The sequence below is a fragment of the Montipora capricornis genome, chromosome 5, assembly GCF_036669925.1.
Source record: "Montipora capricornis isolate CH-2021 chromosome 5, ASM3666992v2, whole genome shotgun sequence".
NCBI classification, from domain to species: domain Eukaryota; kingdom Metazoa; phylum Cnidaria; class Anthozoa; order Scleractinia; family Acroporidae; genus Montipora; species Montipora capricornis.
In genome coordinates, this window is record NC_090887.1 from 4,137,394 (window position 1) to 4,160,590 (window position 23,197).

General features: G+C 40.3%; 1 protein-coding gene across 3 annotated transcripts in view; it reads left to right on the forward strand.

Moving 5' to 3' along the window:
• LOC138049175 (dynein axonemal heavy chain 6-like) overlaps nucleotides 1-23,197 on the forward strand; it is a 100,059-nt gene that overhangs the window by 19,629 nt on the left and 57,233 nt on the right. For all 3 annotated transcript variants that reach the window (XR_011132311.1, XM_068895349.1, XM_068895348.1), the window contains 21 exons: nucleotides 341-546; nucleotides 2,050-2,334; nucleotides 4,255-4,377; nucleotides 5,035-5,208; nucleotides 5,610-5,828; nucleotides 7,404-7,693; nucleotides 8,038-8,264; nucleotides 8,740-8,930; nucleotides 9,815-9,895; nucleotides 10,307-10,465; nucleotides 11,920-12,041; nucleotides 12,892-13,001; nucleotides 14,191-14,252; nucleotides 15,841-15,945; nucleotides 16,544-16,662; nucleotides 17,064-17,138; nucleotides 17,761-17,848; nucleotides 18,524-18,774; nucleotides 21,278-21,509; nucleotides 21,946-21,999; nucleotides 22,819-22,964. Coding sequence is in view for 2 of the 3 variants with exons in the window: in XM_068895349.1 (XP_068751450.1) it covers nucleotides 341-546; nucleotides 2,050-2,334; nucleotides 4,255-4,377; nucleotides 5,035-5,208; nucleotides 5,610-5,828; nucleotides 7,404-7,693; nucleotides 8,038-8,264; nucleotides 8,740-8,930; nucleotides 9,815-9,895; nucleotides 10,307-10,465; nucleotides 11,920-12,041; nucleotides 12,892-13,001; nucleotides 14,191-14,252; nucleotides 15,841-15,945; nucleotides 16,544-16,662; nucleotides 17,064-17,138; nucleotides 17,761-17,848; nucleotides 18,524-18,774; nucleotides 21,278-21,509; nucleotides 21,946-21,999; nucleotides 22,819-22,964 (3,319 nt within the window). In the remaining variant the exon portion in view is untranslated. The remainder of the gene's footprint in view (nucleotides 1-340; nucleotides 547-2,049; nucleotides 2,335-4,254; nucleotides 4,378-5,034; nucleotides 5,209-5,609; nucleotides 5,829-7,403; nucleotides 7,694-8,037; nucleotides 8,265-8,739; nucleotides 8,931-9,814; nucleotides 9,896-10,306; nucleotides 10,466-11,919; nucleotides 12,042-12,891; nucleotides 13,002-14,190; nucleotides 14,253-15,840; nucleotides 15,946-16,543; nucleotides 16,663-17,063; nucleotides 17,139-17,760; nucleotides 17,849-18,523; nucleotides 18,775-21,277; nucleotides 21,510-21,945; nucleotides 22,000-22,818; nucleotides 22,965-23,197) is intronic.

Below are 23,197 nucleotides of genomic sequence, written 5' to 3' on the forward strand. Positions count from 1 at the left end.
TGTAAATGGTACAAAATCTATGTTCACAGCTTTCTCAAGCCGCGGCTTATCCTGGCCTGGGAGTTTATACTCGTATAAATAATTCCTTTTGTGTATTATGTACGCCGCGGCCAGAGTAAGCCGCGGCTTATTTTCTCTCGTATAAACGGTCCTAATGTCTCCGGCCAGGCCCCGAACCCGGACCACTCTATTTTCCTAGTCGCTTCATGCTACAGAAACCGGAGATAAGCACCGGCCTGATGGACCTTCTAGGCTCGTAGCAGACTTTACCTACCGGTTTCCCTCCGTGGCTCGAAAATATCAAGTGCTCAAATTTCCTTAAATATGTGTACCTTTTCAGTTGACAGGAAAACGGTGACATTTGATTTCCATGGCACCCCTAGGCCTGAAAATGGTGGAGGATCATTCCTGCACATGGGCGATGGAACTTTACGTGGCAATACAAACACAGGAAATTTTGAGATTGAGACCTCTGATTTGCCATATGAAAGCGAGTCCATCAAGAAGACGTACAAGTCCTTTATATCATTAAATCCCACTGAGCAGGTATTGTCGGGGGTTTCATTAAGTTTTAAAGTAGATGGGACCTTCTATATATAGTCTGGCTTTTGATCTTGAGACCTCGTTTGAGCAATGGTGGGTACTGTACTTAGCGTAGACGGGTGCTAGTACCCGGGGCCTAGCTTCTAATAAAACCCCTGTATTGTGTGATCTGTTGTTCCCAACTGTTGTTTCATGGTCGCATTGCCTTTTGAACAATTTGTGGAAAAAACTTTTAACTGAACGTATAATAATTTGAAGTGCGCGTCATAGACGGAAGAACGAAGTAATCCCCACACTAATGTGTGGACAATTTTTGAAAGCAATTGACGCTTATAGACACCTGAAAATTCAGGCGGCTCCAATGGGTCAGTTCAGAGGCGGGCCACAAGATGGATTTTATGTGTAAAGCCTGGTCAGATGTCGTACAAAAAGAGACTGCTCACTCTGAACATGCATCCTCTTGGTTATGACAGAGAAATTAAAGACATTTTATTCTGTTATAAGGCCATCCATCCTTTTAATCACCCGAGTGAGCGTCATGGCCAGACAGCTGGCTGTATCTCACTGTTCTGACCTGGAAGACCTGCACTTTCCAAGCCTCATATTTTGTTCTTATTGTAAGATTGTGGAACACTGTATGTAGTATAGCTATCCCCGACAGGTTCACTAACCCGGGCTTTTTAAAGTCCTTTTGTGTCCCTCTTAATGCCAGTTTATGATGTAGATCTTGCCTACGTACGTGGTCTATTTCATGGAGTTGTCTGTGCCACCACAGCTAGTTTATTTATTTATTTATTTATTTTTACATAATACTCTTATGGGTGCACGTCTTGCATGGGTCTGAGTGTCCTGTTCATGCTCTCTCCTTTTGAGCTTTATTTGTTTATTTGTTTTCTTATTCAGTTTGTACATATTATTTTATAGTCTTGGCCCAATAAAGTTTGATATAATAGGATATTTGAACCCATGACCTGTTCGATGCTGGTGTAATGCTCTACCAAAGGGAAGGGAAATTAATCCATGATCTCTGCATTATAAGTGTAGTTTCTACCCGTTGAACTAGCTGGTCATTTTAAGCTACACTGTAACCTTGGTGAAATCGGGGCAAACATTGAATAGTTTTGGTTTACAAAACTGTTTTTCGCTCGATTGGAGGTGAGCAATCCTAGTTAATCGGGTCCAACTTTAGTAACCTGCCAGGCAAAAACATCCCTCACCCGGCCTAATTGCGTTGATTTGAGGTTGTACAGTATGCGAGCATGCGAGCCATGCAAGTCAACATGCGAGCCACGCAGTTATTGAAAGCTAACCGTTTGAAAATGAGTGCTTAGACTTAAATACTGTTTATCAGCGATACTTGAAATTGGTGCTTGGACTTAAATGCGAGACTTGCATGTCTCGCAGTTTGTCAAGACCCCTTTGATTTTACCAAACGTTTGATGTAAAGTAGGAAATGGTCTTATGTCTCTCATTGAACACTTCCCTGTTTCGTTGCTTTCTTATCAGGAGCTCGAGAATGGAATTTTTAACATTGTCTACGGATTTGAACAAACAGCGGCCTCATTTAAGAGCTTAGTTCATGACCCAGAGCTCTCCATTTATATTCATCCACCCGCTAGTGATGTTGTGTATGCTTTGTCACGTGATGTGGAGGTAGAGGAAAAGGCCAAAAAGGTTGCTTGGCCAGATACAGGGCTACTGTTTGGCCAAGATCCTGATTATCAAAACGATGTTGGACAGATATTCAATCAAATTAAAGAGGAAGTTGAAAATGTGCTCAATTACGCAAAGGTGAGTAATGGTTTTTTTTTTTGAGCGATCATATCTGTCCAAGCCTGCAAGTTAGTTTGGGATAAAAGTAGAAAGACAAACGATAGCTAAAGAAATGAAAATCGACTGAGAAACTGGTTTGCCCGTAAGCGCCTTTAAGTGATGCCACAGAAAACGGTTTTTACCGTGCAGTGACTGGGAACAAGTACATCACGGTATACATCGGCTGATGGAGCAAGTTTCAATCGAGTGTCGTAAAACCAAAACCAAATAATTACTTTGGCCAATCAAAAAGGACGGAGACAATCCAGTAAACCATTAAAAACTCGAAGTAATTGCACGTAACCAACACAAAGCGCAGGGAAATGTGCACGCGCAAGGTACGATTGGTTTTGGTTTTATTTCTGATTGGTTGAAAAAGTGGCGCTAGAACTTTGTACCAATCACTGAGTGAAGTAATGCAAAACCAAAGCAATTCGCTCATTACTTTCGACACTCAATTGAAAACCGCCAGAAATTCCCCTAATTTGATGCACGCGGATTTCAATAAGCGTCGTGAAGTGTTAACGTCACAGTGTCATCCAAATGCATGCTCCTTACCTTATTGTTGAAAGTATTTTTCAAGAACTTAAACTTAAAGAGACACTTCGTGTTGGATGGCAAAGTTGGGTGCACCGCTAATTAGATGCATTTTTGGACATAAGTGCGTTCACAATTCTTAATAGGGAGTTTAAGCACGCCCGTTTTTGAGATGAGGACGGCAAAAGGAAGTGAACTGTTTTCCCTTTTAACTTGTCTCCACACAACCACATTTACATTGCTAAGTATCTTTTTCCCATTAAAGATGATTAGTATAAACATCTGGGAAACATCACTGTCCTGGCACGTAAAATATTCTGCTCCGGTTGCCTTCCGCGTCTCAAAAACTAAACTAAAACTAAAGTGAAGTAAAGTAACCATCTTTAACGTCGATAACTCGTAACAGTAATCCAACTGACAAACCTGAGGTTGACGGTGCGCTCATGTTACTCTCCCCTCTCCATCAGTGCTCCGTTTTACGGGTATTTAAATCAACTTAGCTACACTTAAAGGATAGATGTCGAAACAATCATTAGAGATCCGGTAATCGAACTCAGGACCACTTTCACCAAGGCCGCGTACTAACCGACTGTGCCATCCTTGCGTGCTTAAGCTCCTTAATACCATGACAACGGCGACCTTTTAGCTGGTCATTAGGGAGCTTAAGATCTACGACGGCGACGTCGACGAAAACGCCACAAAACAATGATATCATTGGTTAGAAGAGCATAAATAATCGTGCTGCACGTGCGGCACGGAATTTAGCTCATATTTTTGCGGTTCTCTGCATGACAACGACGTGAAATCAAATTTGAGGTTTTGACGACAACGTGAGCATGCAACAGAGAATCTTTCATTTTCTATTTTCAGTCTGAAACCGCTCGTACATGTACCAATTTATTTTTAGGATACTTCGCCCACATTGTACGAAGAGAACGTGATGGAATAATCGCGAAAGACTTTTACTAGAGCGAAGTTCTATTTTGAGGTGACGTTTTCGTCGACGTCGCCGTCGTACATGTAGATCTTAACGTCCCTATTGAGTATGAAGGCGCGCTCGTTTCAGCATTAGATCACCCCTGATGAACACCAGCATGGTTTTCGAAATGTGTTAGGCCTTGCATTGTAACTTGCAAATTGCATTCACTAATTTTTAGCATTAAACGATGCCAAGCAGTTGACGTTTGTGGTGTTAGTGCTTGCATTTCTTGACACAAGTGCCCTTCATTGATGATACAATGTCAAATAGATTGTATTTTGATTCGCTATAGCGGGCTTGTCAAAATACAGCACAACTCGTAAAAATACTTAGCGATACTACACACTAAAACATCTAATCAAGATATATTTATTTCTGACCAGCAATATAGAAAGTATTGTGCTATGGTGGACAAGTCGCGCGGAGTTGACGTGGATGGTTCCCTGAAAGAAAGAGAATGGAATACGGAGGAATTTTATTTTGTTCTCAATCAACACACTGAGCAGGTGGGTTTTGTCTTCTGCAAAATAATACAATTTTCAGAAAATTCTTTAATTTAGAACTTTTTGCAAATGTTTTTCATTTATCAGCTGCAAATGTTTATTGTTAAATTTCCTTTTGGTCCCCATTTTTTTTTTCAAAATCACAATATTTAGGAAAGGCCTTAATCATGGCACAACAGCTAAAAGGGTTAAGCCTTCTTATTTGTAATACAAAATATGCTGTTTGATAAAAAACACTGATTTCATCAAGAATTAGACTGCGGGTGGTCTTTAGTTTCGGCGATGGATTGTGTGGCAGTGAAATTAATGCGCGCGTGTGCGAAATTGCGAGGAGATGTGTTGCGAGGGGAGCCGTCAAAACTTAAATTAAAATTAGAGACCGCTGTCTCGCAGTCTAATTAAGAATTTTACTCATAGCAAGCGTTGGGGCAAAAACGAAAACAAAACGATCTCTTGTCAGATGTCAGATCAAGTAAACGGCCAGAAATTTGGTGTTTTTCGTGACTGATGGTTATTGCCTAGAACAGAGATCTTGAAATTTTGTTTCAAGTGTTAAATTCAAAGATAACATATAGTGTCAGCCAATGCTTGGTTGTTGTTTTTACATCTGGGATGTCAGTGCTCTTGTTTCTTGATTTCGCTATTAATTCCTTTCTGCAGGTACTTGACATGAAAGAGATGAGGTTGCATAAGAGAGTCGGTCTTTTTCATGTAGACATTACTCAATTTCAAAAGGATTGCCTTCCATTTCCTGAGAAGGTTCTTGAGGCTGTTAGCCGCCATCTCCCTGTTATTGCTGCAAGGAGAAATGATGTACTTCTGAATGTTATAAAGGTGAGCTTTTACTTTTATACTTCAACTTTCTGCTTTTTCCATCACTTTCTCTCTCCACTCCTTTTTTCCCTTTTTTCTTTGTCTCAAATCTCAATCTCTTTTATCCCACTACCCTTTCCACACATTACCTTTCTCTTTCCCTTCTTTCAGCTTTGTTTTTTTACCAATCTGCCTTTTATCCTCAACCTCTTTTTCTCTGTTCTTCCCATGCTTTGCCTTTTTGTTCTCTCTTTTCTAACAATGCAAGTATTTTCCAGCCAAAGTACCCGCGTCCGTCGCATATGCCAACCTTCTCATAACAGCCACCCACCAAGCAGTCACATTAAGCATCAAATATATTAATACCCAGTAAAATGTTATGAAAATTTATATGAAACTATGCAAACAAATCTTTTCTGTAGCGTGCTTCCAGGAAGCTTGACAAAGCTCCAGAGTCTGTGGAAGCATTTGTGGAACACCTGATTTTCTTGTCGCGCATGGCCAGTGACATATCTTCCCTTGAACATGAGTACAACGTTGTAACTCGCATGTACAGCATTGCTCGGAACTTTGACATGAGCATATCGGACGAGGAACTTGCTCTCTATCGAACTCTAATGCCAAGTTTTCAACATCTCAAGGTATGATCAAATTTTGAGTTTTTCTGTGGGTAGTTGCATGGTGCCCAATAAAATAAGGGTAAAGATCTTGCGTATTTCTAGAAGTTGCAGAAATTGCGTGATGAGGGCAATTTATAAGAAGGTAACAAACGCACGCTGTGGCACAGTTTTGTTGGAAGCCATTTCAGTGTTCAGAACTGCAAAACGCACGAATCAGCTAAATGATTTTTTTTTTGTACAACAACCAACAACGCCAAAGCAATGAAACCAGCCATGTCAAAAAATATTTAGTACATGAAAGTAATGAAGATAATTTTGCCCAGGGTAATTGTAAATGTGCCTAGTTGGCCGCTCCCTACAAGGGCTTTTCAGGATCAACCGACTCAATGGGATCGGATCGAATGCATGTGACCAAAAGGAATGAAAAATGCCACATGTCTCAGCCAACCAGAATTAGTAATTTTGCCTTCTATGTTATAAAACTTGTACCTCAGTGGGTAATAAAGGAGGGGTTAGGTTTACAGCATCCCCCATGGCACACTGCAGTTTCTACCCAGTCACTACTCTTCTTGTATGGTTATGCTTAAAAATGCAAATTTACAGCCCATAAAACGTACAACAGATAAGAAACAAACACCTCAGAAACCTTCTTCTTAAAAACAAAATTTGTCCCATTTGTACAGTGCGATGAGAGCTTCAAACAGGATTGTACTGTTCCTTCGTTCGTGGTATTAAGGACTTTACTGAAATGCTAAAACGCTAAGCGATCAGGCCAGTGTGTTGTTTACAAGGCTGAAAATACTTTCCATGGGATAAATGCTATCCACGCTTATTGAATTGCCCAAAGGAAAGTGCTTCCCACCCTCCCAGCATCTTGGACCTGGCCTGACATAGCAGCCAAATACCACTACATATGTGCCTTACCCATTTATATGATGCTTAAGTCTCAAAGAACGAGTCAAAGATAGAGCCACAAAGCTATAATGTATATGATTCAAGGCAAGGATATGCAATCCATGCGTTTCATTTTGCTTAACTTTTTGCACCCGCTAGACTTCCTTTCACATTTCATCCTTCCAGTAGTGCGAGATGTGGCACACACTGTGGCTGCAAGGTACCCCTCAGTGTGTGCCCTCATAAATACAGCGGCTTTCAAAGTTTGAAGCTTCTGGGGACCTTAACTGCAGAGAGAAATTTATTGTGATACCAATATTGATGAAGCTTGGCCTTTGAAAAAAGCGTGATCCATCGGGTCTGGATAATAGAAGAGACAAACAAAAATACTTAATCCTTAAAAACCAGAAACCGTGAAAATAGCCCTCTTGCGTGATGACGTCTGACTAGCTAATTTCACCACCAAGCCTCGAATTCGAAAATCAGACTTATAAATCTTAGCATGAGCTGAATCCCAAAGGAGAAAACTTTTACAGAAAATCCACGTCCAGATAATTTTGTGCAAACGAGGCTTGGTGGTGAATTTTTGAGCATAATATTATGCTGTCATCATGCATAAGGCCTATTCAGTTGCTGTCCTTAAAAACAAATTTTAAGTGGAATTTTCAGTCTATGAACTATTACCTCTATGTAATATTTCAGTCAACCATATTGTACTGTGAAGCAAAGAGAGATGAGAACATCGTACAGTTCACTAGAGCACTGGAGGAACTAATTGGGAATGTAAGACGTGAACTGATAATCATAAAGAATAAGGTCTGCTCGCCAGCCTTACTTGATGCTGACAATATTCCTCAAGTGGCGACAGAGAAACTTAAGCTGTTGAAGGAAGATTTATCCAATCTTTCTACCAAGGCTCGCAATTATGCTGCGTATCAAGAACGCTTTGGAAACTCAATGTCATCTTCTCTCCAAAAGAAGTCTTTGACAGAGTAAGTGAAAAGATTGACGATTACAATTTAACGTCAATCGGTATAAGCCCAATTCTCACCATGTCCAACGAAGAGGTTTAACTTCGCCCAAGTGAAATGCGCCTTCCAATTTGTGTAAGAGAAATAACCAAGAGAGTAATTGACTTCCCGAACTAGATGTTGCAGATTAATGTGCAACCTTTTGTAGCTGATTTTTTTCCCTTTATTGCAAAGGTCTTGTATTTCGACTAGCCTGGCTTTACTTCTTTCTTATTTCTGTTTTTGCTTTGAAAACGTCAATGTAATTTAACTAAAAAATAATGTTCTTTTGAATTTTTGATTGGGTCTATTAATTTTCTTCTCAGGGGCTCTGCGCAAGCTAGCCAATCAAATCCCCAGGCGTCATCTTTGCAGTCGGAGCTTAGTGAAGTTGAAAGGGATTTGACCCTAAGGTGCCTTTTGTGGGAGTCCCTACAGGAGTGGCAAGGCCTTGTGGATCAATGGGAGGCCACTCCATTTGACACCCTAAAGATCGATGATGTACAGCAGAATGTGACGAGGTTTATCCAGACAATTTTCCTGTTGGAAAAAGGTATTTGCATTCAGATTAAAAATCTTTTGGTTCTAGGAGCACTTTACTGGGTAATTTCCATCCTTAATCACCCTTTCATTTACGGCTGACAACTGAACTGTAAACAACAGGCATCCACCATCATCAAAATTCATTGAAGGTTGGTAATAAGACATTTGCATAATGACGCCATTATTTTGACTGCAAGTACCAGAATTCTGCAGGTTTTGCTTGCCTCATGCTAATTAGAGCAATTGTTATTTTTACCCCACTGGGAATACAAAATTTAAACAAGAAAATAAAAACAGTGAATTCTGGTAATTGTAGGCAAATGACGCTATCGTGAAAGTCACCTATTACCAGTTGGTGTTAAGATCAGTCGGTCATTACATCTTTTTTAAGTCCACAAACCAATCTTTGACAGTGGATTATCAACTTCTCGTTGGTGCAACACCACTTTGGTTTCCTTATTAACGCATAAGGGAATTTATTTTAGGTCTGCCACCCAACAAAGTCGTCCCCAAGCTCAAACAGATGGTAACAAGCTTTAAGCAGGGCCTGCCAGTGATTACAAGCTTAAGAAATTCTGCCCTGCGAACAAGGCACTGGGAGGCTATACAAAATGTTATTGGAACACGCATAGTCCGAGACAAATATTTCACACTAGGACACTTATTGCAATTGCAGGTAAATTTATAAGCTGCACTAGTATTTTTTTCTCAGTCAACTGAGTTTCATGCCTTTACTTGGGCAGACCTTGAACTGAGTTTCTTAACATACACCTAATCCTAAGATGTTTCCTTGTTTAACGAAATTAGTCTCCATTTACGGAGAACATTTTTTCCCCATTTTCTTCTTGAGATTTCACTTTTTATGCAAAACCCAAGTTACGATAACTGAACGAAAGAATGAAGCTACAGTGTCGGTCACATATGTTATAACATAGACGGAAATTTGCGAGTGAGGGCAATGTGCGAGCCCCCGTGCCATGGCTGCGAGTCATGCGAGCCAATATGGCGACCCATGCGAGTCAACATGTGAGTCACACAGTTATTGAAAGCTAACCGTTTTAATTAAAATGGGTGCTTAGACTTAACAACTGTTTATCAGCGCTATTTGAAATGGGTGCTTAGACTTAAATGCGAAATTCGCAAGGCTCGCATGACTCGCTGGCTCGCAGATTGTCCTGCCCCGAAATTTGCCCCCTGTTCCCCTTCAATGTTGATGTTTATGGGTAGGAGTGCAAAAATCAACCCGTAAACGCATCATTGAAGGGAGGGAGGGAGGAGGAGGAGGAGGGGTACGTTACTAATAGCCTGGATGCGCTCTACGTGCTCTTCGTGAGAATTTTAACAACACGGGCTACGGGTCAATAGCCCATGAGGCAAAGCCGAATTCACATCTTCAATCACTTTGGGAGGTTCAAGAACCCACCCACTGTTTGCATAAAGTAGGACCCTCTGAGTTCGCTAGTTTTGTGATCTGGCCTCTAGACTTCCATTTGCCATTGCAAATAAAAATGTTTTGTACAGAGAATGAACAATTACTTGTCGCTCTTTTAATCATTCTAGGTGTTTCAGCACAAGGAGAAAATTTCAGACATATCATCCCAAGCAAGTAATGAAGCAACATTGGAGGAAATGCTTCAAAAGGTTAAGGTTGTTAGTTTTAAAAGAGTAATGGTGTAAGAAGTTTGCAAACAGGACAATGTGCTTATGATTTATTTAACAGAAAAGACAAAGGACTGGGTTTCAGGAAAGTGTAAGGAAAAGCAACATTGTTAGAAAAAAGGGCACTAATCAACACAAAGTTAATTTTTTTTCTCCATTTTGTTTGACATAATGAAGGTGTCGAGGCTAAACGTCCCAGTCATGTTCCGTCGGACACATTGCCAGTCGAAATGTTTGACAAAAACATAAATCGTGCCCAACATTCATTGAACGATAAAGACGTATTGACGACATTCAATTTTGGCCAACCTTTTGTAACATCTAGAGGAAAAATTGAAAAATTGCATGATAATGAATATCACGCGATGAAAGAACAACATTTGCCTTTTTCAGGTAATGGATTTTTGGAATCACACAGACTTCGCTTTGTCTGCGCATCCTAGTCGTGACATTGCTATCATCACAGGAGCTGATGACATCATTACAGCTGTGGAAGAGAGTCAAGCCACTCTCGCCAACATTCGAGGTTCGCGTTTTGTCACACCCATTAAGGTATTGTCACTACTGTACTACATGTACCGCTTTTATTCCTAGAATCGAATTTTTCCGTCAACTAAAGTTTCTATTATTCTATCAAGTCGTAAAGTCGAGTCAATAAAAATATCTGAATGAGGGCGATATACAGAAAGAGCAGAAAGTGGATACTTGAGGTTACTACTAATTTTCCTGGCCTTACGTTACAGTGAACATCTTTCACCATGCATGCATACAAATATAACAAGTCCATGGAAATTCCGTTATCTTAAACTAGAACGAAACTTGTTAGTTATAATATGTTACAGTTTTATTTGATATTTTTGGCCACGTTTTCTTTGTTTTATAGTTCACCTTCCTTCTTTTTAAGGGGGAAAAGTTTTGGACATCACAGAACTGTTATCTCCCTTGCTTTGGTTGGGTGTAAACAGTCGTGTTCCACTTCGTAGCATGTTTTCCGCAAACTATTCTGGGATCTCAAAACTTGAATAAGTATTGTATCGTTTATGTGATGTTCTTGAGCATCCAATCTGAAGTCCACGACCTTACTGCGATTTCTGAAAAACGCACTCTTATATCCATAAATGCAGGTAATAAGATGCATGCCGATGCATGCATATGCCACATATGCATATGCATATGCATGTGCACGCCACATACATGTGTACCCTTGCTCCTCTTCCCAACTTCTACATCACTTGTGTCTGTGAATACCAAAATATCGCTAACTCTGTTGAATACTGATAATAAAATTATTAATATCACAGTACAGTCCCCTAAACTTCGGTCTTAAAGTAAGGTGAAACAACCACAATAGACCATTTTCGAATTCTCACGGCTGGACTGGATCTAGCATGAAATGGAGGCTAATGCAGCAAATCTTTTCAAATGCAAATTAATTTGCCCGCATCAGCATCCATTTCATGCTAGTTGCAGTCCAGCTGTGAGAATTGAAGTGAGTAATGCCTAAACTTCGCGGGACACTTCTTGTTGGATATCAGACTTGGGCGTGCATCTGTTTTCTTGCCTTTTTGGACAGGGAGTTCAAATGTTCCCGTCATTAAGATTAAATGTCCATTTGTCAACTTTTGTGCCAAAACCTAAGGAAACTCAGGCTCTCAGCAAAACCCATATTACTTGTTTAATTTTTAGAGCGGTTTTCAATTGAGTGTCCAAAGTAATTAACGAATTGCTTTGATTTTGCATTACTTCATTCAGTGATTGGTTTAAAAGTTCTCGCGCCACTTTTTCAACCAATCAGAAGTGAAACCAAAACCAATCGTGGCTTGCGCGTGCACATTTCCCGTGCTTTGTGTCGGCTACCTGTAATTACTTCGAGTTTTGATTGGTTAACGGAATTGTCTCCGTCCTTTTTGATTGGCCAAAGTAATTACTTTAGTTTTGGTTTTACGACACTCGACTGAAACTCGCTCTAATGGAAAGCTGTTGGAGTAATGTTTTTTGAACAATAGGCCTTAGTTGAAGAGTGGGATAGAAAACTGGAGCTATTTGCCAGAACAATAGATGAGTGGCTTGTCTGCCAGCGCAACTGGCTTTACTTAGAAACCATATTTTCAGCTGCTGACATTCAAAGGTAGGAAAAAGAATTTAACATACTAGCCAAATAAAGCAGAGGCTTTTGCTGTAACTTAACTGTAACTTAATCATTGCAATAGTCCTCGATAGTTAAGGTTGCTGCGGAGTGACCTGTTTGCTTTACTAAGTTGATACTGAAGCGAAAAGAAAGGTGTAGATGAATACAGTTATGAGTACAGTATAAAGAAACAGATTCAGTTTCCCAGTCAGAAATCGAAATAATGATCTTCTTCTTGGCCAAAAAAAGGTGAAAGTAAAGTAAAGTAAGTGGGAGGCACGGTGGCCTCATGGTTAGTGCGCTCGACTCCGGATCGAGTGGTCCGGGTTCGGGGCCTGGCAGGGGACATTGTGTTGTGTTCTTGGGCAAGACACTTTACTCTCACGGTGCCTCTCTCCACCCAGGTGTATAAATGGGTACCGGCGTAATGCTGGGGGTAACCCTGCGATGGACTAGCATCCCATCCAGGGGGGAGTACAAATACTCCTAGTCGCTTCATGCTACAGAAACCGGAGATAAGCGCCGGCCTGATGAGCCTTCTGGCTCGTAAGCGGAGACTTTTTTTTAAGGTAAAGTAAAGTAGCCATATTTAACGTCGATAACTCGTAACAGTAACTTTAATTACTGACAAACCTGAGGTCTACGGTGCGCTCATTTTACTCCCCCCTCTCCATCAGTGCTCCGTTTTACGGGTATTTAAAGCTACTCAGCTACACGGAAACGAAAGGAGTCGAAACAAGGATACGAGATCCGGGAATTGAACTCAGGACCTCTTGCACCAAGGCCCTGCACTAACCATCTGTGCCATCCTTGCTCCTAAAGAGTGGATGTAATTTTTTTTCCTTTACAGACAGTTACCCAATGAAGCCCGACTTTTTGCTCAAGTGGACAAGTCTTGGAGAGATATCATGAGACGGACTATTGACAAGCCGAACGCGTTGAAAGCTGCAACTTCTGCGGGTAAAAGCGATTTTTACGTTTATTTTATTCATTTGTTATTAGTTTTTTGAAAGTTCGATTTAGAGCAAAGACAGTTATAATGTGCTCACTTTTCTAGTGGTAGAAGAATGAAAACAGGCAGAATTAGAGCTTTAGTTCAACAAGAAATAGCGTTTCTAAGCAAAGCCGCGCTGATCCACAGTATTTAGGTCTAAAAACCACTTTGAAGACGGTTAGCTTTTACTTGTTTTGCTGGGTACTACTATGTCATTACATAGTAGTACCCAGGAGCTTGTCTCGTTAGTCTCGTTAGTCTAGTGGATATGCAAGGAGAACCCATTGATCCGGGTTCTACTCTTTGGTTCGCCTAATCTGAATGTTCTCTGCACATTGAAATGTTTGTTTCTTTGAAGTAGATTTCAAATCTGAAGTAGATTGTATGTCGTGTAAATTGATTAAAAAGGGAAATGTCAGTTTGAGGGATGGCAATAAGTGTTGACCGAGCCTGACGGGGTACGAAATCTATTTTCAATGGGCAATATGGCCGCCGCACGAATAAGGCCCATTCTAACTGGCTTTTAAATATACCTGGGAAATCTCTGAAGACTTCCTTGCACACACTCTCGTCATCAAACACTCAACGGCGGTGGTTCATCCAGCAATGTACACTACAAACGTGGATATGACCCTCAGATCCATATATCACCCTCATACCCGAATCTATCACTCGTCAAAACCTCCTTTTACGTTATCTGTTTCTCAGACGTAGATATCTATGTAACATGGATTCCACTTTTTTAATATAGCAAAGGATATGAGCCAGCTCCTTGTGAAACTTGACTTTCCCTACTATGTAATTTGTTTTTCATCACTTTCGTATCTTGCTTAAACTTACACAACAAGCATGTTTGCTGGGTTGGTGACATGGTTCGCCATTTCGAAAAACAAGATTTTTGTAATCTGGAAATTTCATCAGTATCTGGATACTAAACAGAGCATTACATGGTCGCTTGGGGATCTTCTCATGCCATATGATATCCTCTATGAGACCATTTCCTATTTCAGCCGCTTCCTTACTCCAAAAATGTGAACTTTTCAGGATGTCATGCATGTGCTGTATCTGTATTCTTTTGACCTCAAATCCCTACCCTACATTTGTGGAAATTAGCCATTACGATTAACAACCATTTTAAAATCATGCTGTCTTTAGGAGTACTGGAAGTCTTGCAAGCAAGCAACTCTCATTTGGAGAAAATCCATCGATGTTTAGAGGTGAACATTACAGATTAACCATAAAATCCATAAAGATTTACGAAAACTACAGGAGTCTTCGCAAACACATTGCAACTTAAATGATATCGTTTTTTAGTTTTCGTTTTCCATATCCACACTACAAACTGTACTTTTTTTGCAACGGTCGATTTCTAAAATTATCCATTTTCATAAAAAAAGGCTTTTACACGTTTTAGGTCGGATTATACATCAAACTGCATTGAATATATACGTTCCATTTTCTTCATCTTTTTCTTATTTCAGTCCTTAAACAGATGCATTCTCGTTCGAAAGCACCCAATCTTGGATAAGTTGGGTTTGGGTATCTTCTGGCGTAGATATCGAAGTGACAAATTTAGATTGGCTATGTTCTTACAGAGCGTTTTCACTCCCGTGACCAACAGACATATTGGATTACTGAAACAAAAGAAAGTATTTGCAAAAAAAATAGAGTTCAATTCCCGAAGATTAGTATGGTACACCAACACCGCCGTTATTTATAGACGTCGTGATGTCACGTGAAAACGCTCTAAGACCGAATTCATAAATGGCGTCCAAGCAATTATTCTCTTGTCTTTATGCTAATCATCTTCACTAGCCTCACTTTGGAGCAAAAATTCTTTTGAATTTTGTTTGTGCAAACGAGGCTAGTGGGGATGATTAACATGAAGACAAAAGAATAATTACTTAGCCGCCATTTATGAATACGGTCTGTACATGGGATTTTACTGTATTTTCAATTTACAGGCTTAAGCTAGGCTCGATTTCCGCCGCTCACTCGAGTTCGGGTATCCACCCCGAGAAGAGACGGCTGGACGCGTGAGCGATAGATCTGTGACTTAAATTCAAAATATAATTTATGCGAAGATAATAGTCGCGAAAAAATAGCATTAGACATCCCCAAAACACTGATTTTAAGAAAACAGAAATTACATAACAATGCTTAAAACGTCTGTGCGAAGTTTCCAGATGATACGAGCTTGAGTTTGTGGTTAAATGATCAATGTGAGTTTGAATTCAACCAGCGAATCATCAACGAAATCTTCGGCTGCTCTCAGTCGACTTCATCGGCCCCCTCGTTTTGCCACCATTAAACTCAGCAGTAATTTCAATTGATCTTGAGCAATTTTACTTGCTCTTACATTAGCGAAGTATGAAGAGAAAATTGCAATAGCAATGAATTTGAAAGCCGTATTTTGACCTTGGCGCCAACTGGAAAATCAGTGAAGTTTGCGAGCTCAGGCGGTACAAAACGACACAATTCCCATTCTCTAGCTTCTTGAACACTTTTCGTTGTCGCAATCTTGGATGTTTCCTACCTTAAAAGCACTGTAAACCTCGAACAGGCCGGGTGAAAGAATACCATCGCAGCCAAAACATATAATTTATGCCAGACGGATTTGTGCAGGCGAGTTTCTGATTGGCGGAGATTAACAATGGCTCACCTCACGCGTCCAGCCGAGATTTCGGGAGTGAACCCTGGCTCATTTCCCGAAACAGCGGCTGGTTATCGAGCCTAGGCTTAAGCTTAATTAACCTATTTTCAACTTTATTTACCGGTGTTACCCTCTTTTTTCTCTTATGTCAGGACTACCTAGAGACAAAGAGACTTGTGTTTGCTAGATTTTACTTCCTCAGCAATGAAGACTTGCTTGACATCTTGGCAAACAGCAAAAATCCTAATGCCGTGCAGGTTCGTATACATTTTACTGTATTTCTGCTTTCTTTGTGTTATGACTGGTCAATTTGGTTAGCTGTGTTACGCAGGGCAGGATGGAATGTTTGACTTGATGGCATGCTTTTGCATTTGATTCGATTGATGAGATGTAGATAGCCTTTTTGCCAGCCTCAAAATTATAGTAATTTTTTCGACTTTAATTTTGTGCCCCTTGTCCTTCTCACTCAGACCATGAAGTTAAACAAAGGGAGTATAATGCGCTCTCATTGGTTACTTCGAGGTCACATGACATCTAACAATAAAACTGTTTCCCTCCAAAAGTCTCTTAGCCGGCAACAGTGCAAAATCTATGACGTCAGAGGGTAACAGTGCACTGTTTCCCGCGAATGTTGACCGACGACCGCCGTTGCTGTTGCCGTTGCACGTTTTTCTTTTTGTGCTATATAACAAATCACTTAATGACTGGTCCCTCGGGAAACAGTTCATTTTGTTTCCCTCGAATCTGAATGTTTCCCGAGGGACCAGTCATTCAGTGTTTAATATTGTTGTCGCCTATTATTTCTTTTTGGTTGTTTGTTTTATTTTTTTTTTTATTGTGTTCTCTCCTGGATAGCCCCACTTGAGAAAATGTTTCGGCAATATTCATCAGCTTGGTATAGTTCGTCAGGCCCATGCGCCTGCGCAAATAAAAACCATGACGTCAGAGGAGGGAGAAACTGTCCAACTGCCAAAGTAAGAGGGCTTAAAGAAAATGGGAGTTCAAGAGTGAAACATCAGTGAAATTAGTTTTCGTTGATATGAAAGTAATTTAAGCTTCACACTCGTTTTGTGTTTTCATTTGTTTTCAATTGTTATCCCGCTATTGTGCAAATGGCCTGGCTTACGTTCTTAAGGAAATAATGCCCTGACATGGAACATACAAGGGCCTTGCACAGACTTGTTCAGTGATGTATTTAGCTTTTTGCGTATGTTAGGTTGGCCTACGGGCCAGAAGGTTAGAAAGCAAAAACAATACTTATGGTATTGTCCGAAGTAGCCTATTGACCGTTTTTCCCTGTGGTGGACAACAACTGGACATTCCTCTCTTGACATGCCAGCTTAGGGGTTATTCAGTTGTCTCAATTTTTCTTCAGGACTTTGAGGGCTCGTGGAACTGTGGAGTCCTGGCTGTTTAATGTTGAACAAGCAATGTATGAAACTGTTAAAATGTAAGTAACATGACTGATTTGTTACTTAGTATCCAAGCTCATTGGATTGTGTAGAAAGATGACCTTCCTTAAGAGCGAGATAAACCCTACAAGGCTCATTCAGTTACCTTATATATTGTTTCTTTTCCCTGTTTCTTTGTTAGCAACGTCTTTAGTAAAGACACCGTTTGTTGTCACGTGAAAGGAAAAAAAATTAATCTGAAGCTTGAGTTGAAAGTGAGAAAAACCAGTATCATGGCAGAAGTTACATTCGGAAAGAAGAATTGATACTTTGTAGCTCCTAATACACCTTATCCCAAAATGGCCGCTGATTTATGCGGGTACAAATTGGCCCTTGTTGTATCAAGGGCTAATTTGAATAAAAACAAAAGAATATTTAAATGGAGGCTATTTTGGAATAAGGTGTATATCAATAAGCCATTTCGGAGTTCATGTCTGCCTCATCTTCAAAGCGAGTCTAAGTGCGAAGTCTTTGTGATGGTAATTAGTTCTACTTTACATATGATTAAAAACTAATTTTCGTAAGAAAAACTTCGCACTTAGACTCGATTTGAAGAGGAGGCAGATACGAACTCGGAAATGGCCTTTTACGAGATCACTATTCTGTGCTTGCTTTCTACAGGCATCTAAAGAAGTGTTTATCGGATTATGGTATTACATACTACAAAGAGTGGGTTCTTGCTCATCCTGGTCAAGCCGTGCTCACGGTGGTAAGGGTTTCCCATTTTGTAATTATTGTTTTGTAACACACATGGCACAAGGCATCGTCCTCCAGTGTAGAATACATGACTGCATTGCAACAAAACATATACAACCATCTTTTTTCAAGACATGTGTCACACTACCAATGGGACGTATACATTGATGAATCATTTGCAATGCATAGAAGCATGGAATACAAGGTCAGAGGAATACGAAACTGGCCATAGTTTAGGAGCCATACTCTCTTCTTGCTATACTTGTCTAACAGAAATGTTTCTAAAATCCGGGTATCCGTGACTTCGTGAGCTGACAATTTCATGTAACTATATAAATTGTGATTATTATTGACCAAGTGTGGGGTCAACATTCAAGGAAATCGGTCAAATTTAAGGAGGCTAATATTTAGCCATTTTCACTGAAGAAAAATGACCAATAAAGGATTTTTTAGAGAAAAAGCGAGTCTTTGTAGGGGAGGGGGTGGGAAACGTCGTATAAAACTCAGGGTATTGCCTACCTAAGTAGCTTATCACACATCAAGTCCATTTGGCCCGGAGAGGTGGGCAGTTAAATGAAAGGAAGTATTTAATTGCCATTCAGTTCAATCATTCTTACCAACAGCTATACTGACACGGCTCTATAATGGATGTTTGGTATACTTATTCCTCCTTTCTGTCTTTCAACAGTCTCAGATAATTTTTAACCGTGACGTACTGACATGTTTCCATACCACAAGACCTAAAGATGCTCTTTTAAGCAAAAGAGAAAAGCTCGTACCAGTTCTCCACAGTCTGTCACAGATGGTGACTTCGCCCTTAGTCCCTCATCAGCACAAGACACTGGAAGCTTTGTTGACAATTGAAGTACATGCACGTGATGTGTTAGACTCGATGATATCCAACCACGTTTTCCAGCAGGACGATTTTGAGTGGGCCAGGTGAATAATTTACTTTAATTTATTAACTTGACTAGTCAAGGTGACAGAGCGCCACAACAGCTTGCGCCATACACAACAGAAGGTAGACCACACAACACCGGGAACTACGTGCCCTACTCTCAGCGACAAGGGTGTGGGTTCTTTTACGTGAAGGATTGTAAGATGGGGCATACGGTTTATCGTCCTTATCCGAGAAGACTAGAGAGTTTAACCATTTGCAGATGTAATTACAAAAGGCAGCACTTTCTCCTCAGTTATTTAGAGACCCTGAGTGTTAGTCCGGCCGGAGTTGAACACACGACCTCCCGCGTGACAGCCCTGTGCTCAGCCAACTGAGCCACTGGTGCACGACTTCATGACTTGACTGACTGAGTGTTTCATTGATTTGCTGACGAAATAAATGACTGAAGGGCTGGCTGGCTGACGTTTAGCTATGGATCATAGATTTATTGACTTACAGCCTGGCCGAAAGATTGGAAAATTGATTGACCACCCTCTGACAAGATAGAATTTGGTTGTTTCAACTCGCTGGGTTAAAGTAAGGAGGGTTGTCCAATGAAGCTACACTATGAAATTCGTGTTATTTGGCGTAGACGTCATAAAGTCACCCTCTAAGCATGACGGTGATGACCTCAACCAGAACTCTAACCAAAGAGGAATTACGTGAAGTTCTTAGGCTTAATGGGGGAGATCCTTAACTACAAAAAGACAGTGGGTGCTGTATAAGTGAAGAGGAATTTTCAGGCCATGCCAAATGCTGATAAAGAGGGATGTTTGAAATAATGTTTTAAATGAATACCCGACACCACTTCGGTCACGTAGCGCATGCGCATCTAGTGCCAGTTCCCAACTTCAATGAAAAAACATCTAAAAACTCTAAGGAAAAGAAACAAAGCAGTGATTTTTTCATCTGAACGGAACCATATTCTCATTGTTCATAATTTGTAGGATGAAATTGCTGTTTGCTTAAAAACTGGAGAAAATATTTCAGAAAAGGTATCAAAATAAGTCCCTTTGGCGTCATACTCCGCTGAAAAATATTTTTTCTTTGAATCCATGCTACAGATTTTTTAGTAGAGTGTTTATGCACTGTTGCCATAGTTTTCAGAGTACAAAACGCTAAACTCTTTGCGTTTTTAGTCTATTTCTGTTTTGGTCATGTGACTCACGAAATATAGTTGTGATTCCAGGCAGAGGAAGAGGTGTTGAGTATTACACACTTGGCCAAAAGGGACAATCGTGGAGTTAAAGGAACGCGAGAAATTACCATTTGAAGTCCCACATGATAATGGTTTTTTAGTTAAGGATCTCCCCCTTAAGGGGACACCTTGTGACACATTGTGAAGTATATGCAAATTACCCCGAGTCTTATTCTGCAGCTGTATTGTGGACATGTATGAAAGTAAGTTGAAAATACTACGAAGATTGGAAAGCTGTCATTTCAAGCATCAGCCCTTTATCAACGCGTGAGACTCGACTCATCTGTTCGACCTCTCTTCATTAGTCAATTTATCAACTCCGTGGATAGAGCGACTCTCGTATTATCTTGAAAAAGTGTTCGCAATTTGTTTCACGGACCAATGTTTGGCAAGATGAAAACAAAGCTTCTCCTTATTCCTGCCAGGAAAACTCCTAATGTGGGCAGTAAACAGTTTGATTTGCCCAATCATATTACTGCATTTCCAATGACCTCAAAGCGAAACTTTCCAGAAAGTTCCATGGAGGGATGGCATTGTTTGCATCCGCGTTCGCTAAGCCAATGAAAATTCGCGCTTGTTTGTTTTTGTTCGATAAGTCAATTAAATGTTTTAAATTTTTATGTTCTGTTTTTACGTTTATTTTTCAAGATCATATGAAAGTCTCTCTATACCAAATTTCAACACCCACCTACACAGTGCCTTAGTTTCTTAAGAGACTAACCTATCTTTGTCTGGCTGGAGGACCGACTGACTGAGTGACTGGTATAGTTTGCACTTTGCTATCAAGATAGTTCAGAGGCACTCCACTTTATTGATCAGAAGAAGAGACAATTCAAACTGAACATTACATGGTTAAAAAAAACACTGGAAGAAGACAACCAGTTGACTATTTACGAAGCCAGTCTTTCCATGTTTGATCACAGTGTAATTGGCTGGAAGTGTTTTTTTGGTGAGAAATAAAAAAATTAAAAAAACTGAGTACCTGAATAAAAATCCTCAAGTCAGGTTAAGATTAGTCTCCTTTGCAAGTCTTTTGCAGCCGTTTTTTGGGAGCTGCGAAGGAGACTAGTTTGAGATCGACAGAAACTGAACCCACCTCTGGTCTTTGTGGTGGGAGGAGCCACAAACTTTTTCCGACTCCCCGAGGTGTGCAGCACAGGTACACCTCGATCGTCACCCATCCAAATATAAACCGGGCCGTCCAACAGGACTCAGTTTTACATAACAAACAAGAACCAGTGGTTTTCTTCAAGGAAGGGGCACATCCAATGTACTCGTTAATTTTTTTTCAATCACCAATACAGGCAGCTGCGATACGAATGGAATGATGATAAGCAGGCCTGTTTGGTTCGCCATAGTAACGCTGTGTTTGAGTATGGCTATGAGTACCTGGGTTGCCACACACGGCTCGTAATCACTCCTTTAACAGACAGATGCTTTCTGACTTTGACCGGAGCCCTTAATCTTCATTTGAATGGTGCGCCAGCAGGTCCAGCCGGGACTGGAAAAACGGAGACTGTTAAGGACCTTGCCAAGGTAATGAGCTTCGAGGATAAAAATCTTTTCAGTTTCAAAGCTTACGGAAGCACTTGCGACAAGGTCAAGTCATCAAAAGAGATACTGAGTGGCTTCATAGCTCAGTTGGTAGAGCATTGCACCAGCATCGCATAGGTCATGGGGTTTCTTACGTTCACCTATAACCCGCACTTCAAATTAAAATTTGTTTCATTTAAAAGAGAAACTTCTTAGGCAATCTCATGAGGACTGCTCCTTGATGGAAGATGGCTGGGAAGTTTAAACAACTTCAAGTAACCTCAAGCGTAAAAAAGAAGCAGGTTTCTCTTTATTTTGTTTATGCTTTTCGAATGCAGATGCCAGAGTGTGCGCAGCAAAACACCGATTTTTTGTTTATTTATGGTATCGAGAATACATATTAGCCTTCCTCATGATTGGTGATTTCCTTCACTGTCAGGCTATGGGCAAGCAGTGTTTGGTGTTTAACTGTTCAGAAGGACTTGATTACAAGGTAATGGTGGATAAATTAATGTGAATAGCTATGTCATGATCGTTTTCCATATGTGTAGTTCTTACATGATGATCATCATTTCCTTGGTAGTTTATGCACTTCCACTTCCTTCCAGGACGTCTAGGACATAAACACGAGTCTAAACTTGGGATTTATGAAGGTCTTTAGCTGTACAGTCAAGACATATTTGTTGTATTGCAACTGAAAAACATCGTTATGCAACTCCAGTTTTATGTAATTTGAAAGGATTTCCTGCAATTCAATGTACCGCAGTGTTTTATAAAACAGGTGCTACGCGTTTTTTGAACGGCTTCAAAGGCATGTCCCTAGGGAGTCCGAACAAAGGTCTAAATTGTGAGAGGAAGATATAAGCATACAAAAAAAAAACAAGCGGGGCCTTATTACTATTCTTTATATGAAGAATTCTAATGAGGAGTGTTTTACCGGGCATAAAGCGCATGCACGCGTCGTTTTATCGATGTTTTGATACATTGTCAAGCTCATGCATTATTGATGATTTTATGAAGTAATGTAACTGTACAGAGCGTTTTCACTCACATGACCAGCAGCCATATTGGATTCCTGAAACAAACGAAAGTATTTGAATAAAAATAAAGTTCAATTCCCGGAGGATTAGTTTGGTACACCGTCATGGCCGCCATTTCTTTGTTTTGGAACACAAACATGGCCGCCGTGACGTTATGTGATAACGCTCTATAGGCGATTCAATGCATACAGCTGTAACTTGATACATGTTTCATACATTCTATTTCAATAAAAAGTAATATGTAGTGACTTTAAAGTACTCATTTTTGACAGATGATGGGCAAGTTTTTCTCAGGTCTGGCACAATCTGGATCCTGGTTTTGCTTTGATGAGTTCAACCGCATTGATGTTGAAGTCTTGTCTGTCATTGCTCAACAACTTCACACCATTAAAACGGCTAAAGACAATCGGGCTACAAGGTGAGAAAGCTTTAAACCATAATCAACGAAGTAGTAGAGCTTTGCTCGTTCTAGGTCAGATTACAGCAGAAATGGCCTTTAGCTAATTAGCAGGTGTCCTAGGCTTTTGTCTTACTTTAGTTGTCCCCTCTGTCACACAATTTGTTTGCTTTGTTCCTTGCTACCCATGCAGGTGAATGGCTTTTAAGTGCTTTCTTGACAAAGGCAAGCTGGTGTTATGATGCTGCTTCAAG